Genomic DNA, 10,958 nt, shown 5'->3' with positions numbered 1-10,958 from the left:
AAACTTAGCTTTGTCATAAAATCCTTCCCATTTGGAGGATTTTACAGTTACAAAATACTTGTCTGACTGATGACCCCATATTGAATGCGCATGTGCTTGTGCACATGTCATCTGCATGTTGTGAGTGTTAACATTGGTCTTCTGAATGGGCAGCTTTGCTCCTGGTGCTGATGACTTTAAGAGTGCTTTGGACTGAAAGACCTTAAATGTTGTCTTCATCCTCATCCTCTGTAAATAATGTATAGCTTAAAGACCTGATACCCCTGCTCCATAAGGTAAATGTCAACCTGTCAGAAGATCATGCACGAGCATTTTGGATATGTATTAGTGAAGACTGCAGGCTTATACTAGCAATCTGTATAAGTGTGCTCCTACTTCATTTACTATGTCCCCAGAAATATACGTGGACATTAATGGCTACCAGAAATGCTGATACTGAAAGAAACTTCTGAACACAGTTAGGAAAATAAAAATTTTAAGAAGAAATAGATGGTGAGAAAAGTTGGACATGAAAAAATTACAGTAGATGCTTTATTTCTGATCAGAATGTTGCAAAATGTACAGGAATCACAATGTATTGTGCAGATTCAGTTCTGTTTCACTCAAGGATCTACAGTTTAGGGCTGTAATGTGAAAAGTGTTGTTATGTTTTCTAGTAATACCAAAGCTTATTATCCAATAGAGCTGCACATGTCAGAATACCATGTACAGTAGGTCTGTATCATTTGTATGCTTCTGTCTGATCTCTTAAAGAAGGAAGTGTACAGTTCAACATATCATACAGTAGGAAAAGAATATTATTTTTATTATAAAAACTATTTTATTTGAACATTAACTGTACAAAAATTAATAGAATTTACAACTTTTTTCTAAGCATATGAACAAATTTTACACCTACACTGACAAATTTACAACTCATTCTAGTTTTATATTACACATTGCTCCAGTGGATGTCCTGGATGTCCAGATATGTAAACAGCTAGATCAAGCTAGCACTGAAAAAGTAAAATGTAATGTAATTGATTTCTTAAACACACACACACAAACACACACACACACACACAAACACACACACGATCCACTGTATTATCACATTCTTATTTTTGCCCATTTTTCCTGAGATTTGCTGGAATATAGCTGGTCAAATGACTGAAATGAAAGATAATTGTTTGTAGTGTAAAAAGACTTAACAATAATTAGAATGATTTTATAACAGTAACAAAAAAATATTTTCAGCCAGTATGTTGGTTTGCAGTGCCTGTTTATTTCACTGAACGTAAGTGCTCAAAAATCTCACAACCATGTTTACAGTTGTATTTGTGAATGTGAAATTTGTGTGCAAGATATTCTTTTTCAAAGTAATGCTGAATTACTGAATGTGTTATTTTGTTCAGTACATCATATGAATATATTCAAATGAAAAACCATCAGACCTTGACCCCTCTATTCTGATACAAGAACACCTCAATGAGCATTTGTCCTGCCACTGATGCATAATCTGTGCACAACAGGTATCCCAAAAATCTGACAGCTGGAGAGAGGAACTTCCACTAAGTTCAAGTTATATGCATGTGTGTGGACACTAAATGTGAAGACTAGAACTGCACACATGAAATTCTATAATTTTGTTTTTGAATTTGCTATGTGATCTAATTATAAACTGACAATTATGTTTTATTATTTTTAGGCCATGCAGTATAACACAGTCCAGAAGTTTACTGATTGTAATTAATTTATGCTTAAACTATTTTAAATGTAGCACTGAATATGACATCAATATCTGCAGCAGAGATCTCACATGTAAACATTTACCCAGCACTGATAAAACTCTTGTGAAGTCCAATTACTTTAGCCACTAAAATTTGTACTCAAAACATATATACTAGAGAGCAGTTGCCATCTCTTTAGTAATGGAGCATCCACAATAGTTATACCTACTCAGCATCATTCAGTTTCTAAATTGGCACATAATTAAACATCATAAAATGTTTGCTGTTGGTTTGACTAAAACATTTAGCAGAAACTGGTACTGACATTGTCTAAAGTGCCTGGTGTGACAGGGCATATCCAATAATACTTACATAAATTCTAACAGTCAATTATGTAATTTAAGACATTAACATCAGGGTAAATTATTAATCTGAGGAACACAACACAGACTGTCAACAAATCATTCATTTTTCTACTGATAAAACAACATTTACAAACATCTTAGAGAGAGACCCACATAATAATTTACAGGGCGCTGGCTGTTTAATAATACATATATGTACACTTCAACACACCCACACATGCAGACCTCATTGTGTTATACCGTTGTTTCACTTTCATTCAGTCTGCTCATTCTTGCATCACTTTTGGTGTTTATACTTTGACTGGAACCGATCTGCAATTAAAACAAGCATTGTCAGTTGCTTAATCCTGGAACAGATGTTTACAATTATTACATAAACTCATGTTGTAACAGCCATATGAGAATAACACTACTGATATAATTTTACAACAATGACAAAAAATAATATGTTTTGATTTTTCTGGCTCTTTAGAAATGGATGTGACAGCTCTTATTAAATACAGTTTTTCTCTTTACCATTTGAGTACAACTGTTTTTTATAATAGTTGTCACTGCAACCTATTACGCAAATCAAGTAGCTAACCAGCTCATGATACATGGTATGGATACAAAAGGTTTTGGCAACAGCTTCAGTAGATTTTGACATTTGGTTAAAATGAAATTACAGAAGCTCATAGTCTTCTGGGTGGTGTATTAGTATAATTTAAGAGAAATTGCTCTGTAGGGTGAAAAGGGCCACAATCTGTAATAGAGAATAGAAGATTTTATTGGTAGACAAATGACAGAATTAAAATTAGCCAAAACAGCTTGTAGCTTTATCTCAAAAGAAAAGAAATTGTAAAAGCTAGGTAGAATAACTTACTTACACACACATGCATGTGCACACGCACAAGCACATGCAGAGAGAGAGAGAGAGAGAGAGAGAGAGAGAGAGAGAGAGAGAGAGAGAGAGAGAGAGAGAGAGAGACTCAGAAATGAAACTTATTTCTGAAGGACATGTGATGTAGCATTACTGATTAAAATATCAACATTCAGTGTTGGTGTCCCTGAACTCCAAACACCATACGTCCAAGAAGTTACAAGGCTGATGGTATTGTATAAGGACGTCAGTGCAGTAACTATGGTGGCAGCTTGAACCAAAAGCTTTCTCCAAGACATAGATTATATAATGGTAAGACAGAGATTTAGGAACCAGGTTTTAAGTTGTAAGACATTTCCAGGGGCAGATGTGGGCTCTGACCACAATCTATTGGTTATGAACTCTAGATTGAAACTGAAGAAACTGCAAAAAGGTAGGAATTTAAGGAGATGGGACCTGGGTAAACTGAAAGAACCAGAGGTTGTACAGTTTCAAGGAGAGCATAAGGGAACAATTGACAGGAATAGGGGAAAGAAATACAGTAGAAGAAGAATGGGTAGCTTTGAGGGATGAAATAGTGAAGGCGGCAAAGGATCAAGTAGGTAAAAAGATGAGGGCTAGTAGAAATCCTTGGGTAACAGAAGAAATATTGAACTTAATTGATGAAAGGAGAAAATACAAAAATGCAGTAAATGAAGCAGGCAAAAAGGAATACAAACATCTCAAAAATGAGATCGACAGGAAGTGCAAAATGGCTAAGCAGGCATGGCTAGAGGACAAATGTAAGGATGTAGAGGCTTATCTCACTAGGGGTAAGATAGACATGGCCTACAAAAAAATTAAAGAGACCTTTGGAGAAAAGAGAACCACTTGCATGAATATCAAAAGCGCAGATGGAAACCCTGTTCCAAGCAAAGAAGGGAAAGCAGAAAGGTGGAAGAAATATATAGAGGGTCTATACAGGGGCGATGTTCTTGAGGACAATATTATGGAAATGGAAGAGGATGTAGATGAAGATGAAATGGGAGATACGATACTGCGTTAAGAGTTTGACAGAGCACTGAAAGACCTAAGTCGAAACAAGGCCTCGGGAGTAGACAACATTCCATTAGAACTACCGAGAGCCTTGGGAGAGACAGTCCTGACAAAACTCTACCATCTGGTGAGCAAGACGTATAAGACAGGCGAAATTCCCTCAGACTTCAAGAAGAACATAATAATTCCAATCCCAAAGAAAGCAGGTGTTGACAGATGTGAAAATTACCGAACTATCAGTTTGATATGTCACAGCTGCAGAATACTAATGCGAATTCTTTACAGACTGGTAGAAGCCGATCTCGGGGAAGATCAGTTTGGATTCCGTAGAAATGTTGGAACACATGAGGCGATGCTGACCCTACGACTTATCTTAGAAGGTAGATTCAGGAAGGGTAAACCTACATTTCTAGCATTTGTAGACTTAGAGAAAGCTTTTGACAATGTTGACTGGAATACGCTCTTTCAAATTCTGAAGGTGGCAGGGGTAAAATACAGGGAGCGAAAGGCTATTTACAATTTGTACAGAAACTGGATGGCAGTTATAAGAGTCAAGGGACATGAAAGGGAAGCAGTGGTTGGGAAGGGAGTGAGACAGGGTTGTAGCCTCTCCCCGATGCTATTCAATCTGTATATTGAGCAAGCAGTAAAGGAAACAAAAGAAAAGTTCAGTGAGGTTCGCCGATGACATCGTAATTCTGTCAGAGACGGCAAAGGACTTGGAAGAGCAGTTGAACGGAATGGACAGTGTCTTTAAAGGAGGGTATAAGATGAACATCAACAAAAGCAAAATTAGGATAATGGAATGTAGTTGAATTAAGTCAGGTGATGCTGAGGGAATTATATTAGGAAATGAGACACTTACAGTAGTAAAGGAGTTTTGTTATTTGGGGAGCAAAATAACTGATGATTGTTGAAGTAGAGAGGATATAAAATGTAGACTGGCAATGGCAAAGAAAGCTTTTTTGAAGAAGAGAAATTTGTTAACATCGAGTATTGATTTAAGTGTCAGGAAGTCGTTTCTGAAAGTATTTGTATGGAGTGTGGCCATGTATGGAAGTGAAACATGGACGATAAATAGTTTAGACAAGAAGAGAATAGAAGCTTTTGAAATGTGGTGCTACAGAAGAATGCTGAAGATCAGATGGGTAGATCACATAACTAATGAGGAGGTACTGAATAGAACTGGGGAGAAGAGGAGTTTGTGGCACAACTTGACTAGAAGAAAGGATCGGTTGGTAGGACATGTTCTGAGGCATCAAGGGGTCACCAATTTAGTACTAGAGGGCAGTGTGGAGGGTAAAAATAGTAGAGGGAGACCAAGAGATGAATACACTAAGCAGATTTAGAAGGATGTAAGCTGCAGTAGGTACTGGGAGATGAAGAAGCTTGCACAGGATAGAGTAGCATGGAGAGCTGCATCAAACCAGTCTCAGGACTGAAGACCACAACAACAACAACAACAACAACATGGGCATTCAATCAGTAAGTTGTGAATAGCCAGTGCAAAGTAGTGGACGTGTGACTGTGGTGTGTTGATCTTGTTGTGACACAAATTGCAGTATGTCTACATCAAGTGTCCAAGACATTCTCCAAAATGTTTTGAAGAATACAAAGGTATGTGCAAAGTTTGCCCTGCACACCTTTAATTTCTAATAAAAATGATGTGTGGATGCCTGCAGTGACTTGACAGAAATTTAAAGCACGAACAATTCTTTTTTGTAAATATCATCATGGATGATGACACTCGGTGTTACCTGTACAAACCTACCACAAAAAGACAAAGTCATTGAATGCTCAGTGCTTTAATGACATAACCAACATTCAAGGCAATGTGACGTGCAATTAGAATGACATTCCAAAGGAGGACTTTTCTGATAGTTTTGCATGGCTGAATGAATATTCTGTGCATTGTTCTCAAGTGGGAGGAGACTATGCAGAGCACCTGAAGTACTAAAACCACCATCTTAATGTTTCTCTATTTTTTTATTAACATAGTCTAATTTTTTTGGATTTTTGGGGTATATACCACTATTTTCGAAAATCTCATTATTACACATTGTGCTGTTGTCTTAAGTTACCTAAAACTCATATCTAGAGCTGTTACAGCTACCACTATCCATGACTTTTTTGGGTTCATTATGTTAATTGCTAAAGTATGAAAAGCTTGATTCAAGCTACTTTATTAGCTGTTTTCTGCAAATTAGTTTTTTTTCCCAAAATGTTCATTTGGGTAAATTACTGGATTAATCAGTTAACCTGTAAATGGAACGGACTTTATTTCAGAACTGCTGAGAAACTTTTAATTACTATGCTGAAAGCTATTAAAATTACAAAACTGGGAATGATAGCAAATAGTGAAACACACATTATTTATTGTGCGTATATTGTATAGTAGGAAGAGTACACAACGAAGTTTGTAGGTAACTTGGAGGGTATACAGAGGGAACAATTTAAAACTCTTCTGGCAGTAACAATGGCTTCATCCTGGCTGGGCATCGAGTTGAACTGAGCTTGGATGTCAGAAACAAGTGGAACATTCCATACTGCTTCAAATCCACACCAGAGTTTATCAACAGCAGTGGCTGGTGAGAGGTGGTATGCCAAACTCACAGCAACTCGTGACCATATGTTTTCAGGGTGTGAGAGATCTGGAGATCTCCCTGGCCCTGGCAACAGTCAGACACCTTCGGTACTGAGGTAAGTCAGAAAAACATGGGCAACATGTAGTCTTGCATTATCTTGTTGAAAGATATCACAGAGACCTTGAACAGCAGGCACACTCACTAGCTTTAACATGTCAAAAACGATGGCTGCTGTCCAAATTACTGGCTATGTGAACCTGAGGTGATTGTTTTTTGTTTCTAATGACACCCCATACCATCATGCCAGATACTGGTCCCAAATGAAGATGATGAACCCTTTCTGGTATTGTTCATTTTCCTCTGGGCCTCCATACATGTATTCATCCACTGTGCCGTTGTATGCAAAACTGAGGAACATAAAAAACTCCTATATCCAGAGTTTTCCTTGGACGCACTACTGTTGGCACACCTCTCTCTGCTAGCATATAGAGGGAAGCTGCAGTAATGATTGCCATGCTGACAGTCTGTGGTGCTCCAGATGTTGCCATGTGGATTCTTGTCTTGTTGCAAACAAGCTCATTCTTTAAAAATTGATGTATTGCCAACTGCAATTATTTGACCTTTGTAATGTTTTTATAATAATTTAATATGCCATAAACAACTGCTTATATAAATGAAAAACATTAACATTATTGATTTTGGCAAATATTTGCCATCTTCAGATGTGCTTATTCCACAAAAAGCTTTATACAGGTAAACACACATACTTTGGCACTTTGAAGACTATAAGGTCATTTAACATTTCAATGGATGTACATCATACTATCACATGATAAAAGGCTGAAATCAATATATCGTCTTGCATTGTCATGTAGGGATATGGATGAGAGGGTGGGAAGGGGAGGGAGGAAACATAGGCAAAGTGGGAGGATAACAGTATATTCTGCCTGTAATTACATTTTCTGTGAACAGTCAAGTAAAACTGGTAATTTATATAAAAAAGACCATTAGCAAGAATGCAAATTGAAGTTAAAATAATAAAAAAATAAGTAAGATCCCATTTCCAGTTTTACTTGACTGGCCACAGAAAACTTAAGTATATGCAGAGTACATTGTTATCCTCCCACTTTACCTACATTTCCCCACTTCTCTTCCTACACCTTCTCATACCTATATGATAACAGAGGATGCTGTTCTAATTTCAGTCTTTTATCATGTGATGATATGATGTACATTCATTGAAATATTAAATGACTTTATAATGTTCAAAGTGCCTCAGTATATAGGTTTATCTTTACATAAATGTTTGTAGATTAAGGACATCTGAGGATGGCACACATTTGCTGGATCTGGTATTGTGAATATTTTTATATACCTAAGCAATTGTTGATATAACCCATTTCTTTAACTGAGATAAATGACAGGGTGTATGATCCTGCAAGGCTGAGAGTACAATATGGCTGTCTTCTTGGATGTTAGTTGTGTGAGGTCACTGAGATCCTGTAAGCTCTCTTGAAGTTATCTACTCCACATTTGCATGACAGTGTGTGGTGGAGGGTACTTCTGGTACCACTTCCTTTACCCCCCATCACTGAATGCAAAATCCAGGACACCACAGAAAACATGTGCATACAGCTCAAATACAGCACTGAAAAGACTAACTGAGAAGGGAAGAACTAAGAAGGGGGTTTCAGTGTCCATTAAGTCCATCACAGGGTTATAAAGTAGACCTCAAAACACAAGAACTGAAAGTGACTGTACATGGAGCAATAAAGATATCTATTACTAGTGATTAGTGATACGTGGCTGGCGACCACGGGGCCCCGAGCTGAGTCCTGGCATTGCTTCCACTTACTTATGCCAGGCTCCTCACTCTTATCTTTCCTATCTGGCCACCCTCAGCCAGCTCTTGTTCTTTTCCGACCCTGACGCTATTAGGTTTCGAGGGCTAGGGGTCTTTCATTTTCCAACCTATAATTCTCATGCAGCGTCTGACCCGGAGTGGGCGGCTGCAAAAGGCGTCTGTATCCCATGTTAGGGGCGGCCTCCAGAACTGCGGAAGGCAACGGAATACCATTGCAGATTATCTTCCCTGCATAATGCAGTCTCCATTTTATGCACAAAAAATGGCTTCCTCTCATGTTAAATCAGTGTCCGGAGGTAAAATAGTCCCCCATTCGGATCTCCGGGGGGGACAACTTGAAAGGAGGCAAAAAATCAAAACGAGAATTGGTACCTGGAATGTCAGAACTCTGCTACAAGCAGGAAAACTAGAAAACCTTAAAAGAGAGATGGAAAAGAATCATATGGACCTCGTAGGAGTTGCTGAGGTAAGATGGAATGGACATGGAGAGTTGCAGTCAGATGAATATGTATTCTACTACTCAGGAGGCGAAGTAAAAGGAATTAATGGAGTAGGAATGATTATGACAAAGGAATTGGCTAAATGTGTGGAATATGTAGACTATGCAAATGACCGGGTTATTGGTGTAAGGCTGAAAGGAGCACAAAAAGATTTACTGATTGTCCAGCTGTATATGCCAACTTCAGAACATGATGACCAAATTGTAGAGGAAACGTACTATGTAATAGAGAGAATAATGGACAAAAATAAAAAATGCTGCAAAATATTAATGGGAGACTGGAACGCCATTGTGGGAGAAGGGAAAGAGGGAAACATAGTAGGCAGTCATGGTCTTGGAAAGAGAAATGACAGAGGTGAATGGTTAATTGACTTCTGCAGGGAAAGGCAGCTGATAGTGGCAAACACATGGTTCAAGAACCATAAGAGTAGGCTCTACACTTGGAAATCACCAGGGGATAAATATAGAAACCAAATCGATTTTATACTGGTAGAAGAAAGATACAGGAATGGAATCAAGAAGGTGCACACATTACCAGGTGCAGATATTAATAGTGACCACAACTTACTTATGGCAGAAATAGAAATAAGAATGAAAAAACTGAAAAAGGCGACAATGGTGAAGAAATGGGATCTAGAGAAGATAAGGTCCAACAAAGAACAAATTACAGAAATGCTGTCTCGGGACTTTCTAAACACATTACGAGACAAAGAAGCACCTGATAATGCCAACGAGTACTGGAATATGCTGAAAGAAGGAATCATTAAAGCAGGACAGCAAAATATAGGATATGTAAAAGGGAAAAGGTAAAAAAAACCATGGGTCACACAAGAAATGATTTCCAAGATGGAGGAGAGAAGAAAATTGAAAAACAAGAACACTGAAGATGCAAGAAAGATATACCGAAGGTTAAATAACGAACTGCGAAGAGAAACAGAGCAGGCTAGGAAAAAAGGCTAAAAGAGGAATGCGATGAAATTGAAGAACTGGACAGGAAGGGAAGATACGACTTACTATACAACAGAGTAAAGACTATGACATGGGAACAAAACAGAGCAGGAAGTGCTACTACGGAAATTTTGAGTAAAGACGAAGAGGTAGTGTATAAAGATCGTGACGAAGTCCTCCAGAGATGGGAAGAATATATAAAAGAGCTATATGACACAAATAGCAAACCAGAAACCCTGGAACTTGAATCACACAACAGTGTAAGTGATGAAGAGAAAGGACCGACCATCATAATGGAAGAAGTGAAGTCTGCCATTGCTGCAATGAAAAATGGCAAAGCAGTAGGTACAGATACAATACCGGGAGAAATACTAAAATGCTTGAACCACAATGGAATAAGAGAAATATTGAGGTTATGTAATAAAATATATGACAGTGGTGAATGGCCTGAGGACTTTTTGACAACAGTAATGATTCCATTACCGAAAAAACAAGGAACCAAGAAATGCAGCGAGCACAGGACAATCAGCCTCATTTCACATGCAGCCAAAGTGATGTTAAGAATAATTAATAAAAGACTTGAAAAAGTAATAGAGGAGAATCTCGGCGAGGAGCAGTTTGGCTTTAGACGGAATACGGGCACCAGAGATGCAATAGGGCTCCTACGAATCTTGGGAGAAAGGTTTATTGAAAAAGGAAGAGACCTATATATGTGCTTCATTGATTTAGAAAAGGCATTTGACAATGTGGTTTGGGACAAGCTGGCGACTATTATGAGGGAAAAGAGAGTGGACTGGAAAACCAGAAGACTTATAATCTCATTGTACCTTAATCAAAAAGTTTCAGTTAAAGTGAGAGGAGAAAGTACAAACTGGATCAGACTAGGGAAAGGAGTAAGACAAGGATGCTGTTTATCACCTACTCTTTTCAACCTGTACTTGGAAAATATGATTGACCAATGCTCATTACATGACAAAGGAGTAGAAATTGGAGGAAGAAGACTAGGGTGCTTGAGATTTGCTGATGACATGGTCCTTCTAGCCACAGGGGAAAAAGAATTACAGGAGTTGGTGGACACCATTGCAACTAACGGA

General features: G+C 38.0%; 1 protein-coding gene across 5 annotated transcripts in view; it reads right to left on the bottom strand.

The window, feature by feature from the left end:
• Positions 1-788: 788 nt before the first annotated feature.
• Positions 789-10,958, bottom strand: part of LOC124595158 (sodium bicarbonate cotransporter 3) — a 976,895-nt gene continuing 966,725 nt past the window's right edge. For all 5 annotated transcript variants that reach the window (XM_047133764.1, XM_047133766.1, XM_047133768.1 and 2 more), the window contains one exon: positions 789-2,386. In XM_047133764.1, coding sequence (XP_046989720.1) covers positions 2,309-2,386 — 78 coding nt within the window. In that variant the 3' untranslated portion in view covers positions 789-2,308. The remainder of the gene's footprint in view (positions 2,387-10,958) is intronic.

Source organism: Schistocerca americana, chromosome 2, assembly GCF_021461395.2.
Source record: "Schistocerca americana isolate TAMUIC-IGC-003095 chromosome 2, iqSchAmer2.1, whole genome shotgun sequence".
NCBI lineage: Eukaryota > Metazoa > Arthropoda > Insecta > Orthoptera > Acrididae > Schistocerca > Schistocerca americana.
This window is presented reverse-complemented; position numbering and strand designations above follow the sequence as displayed.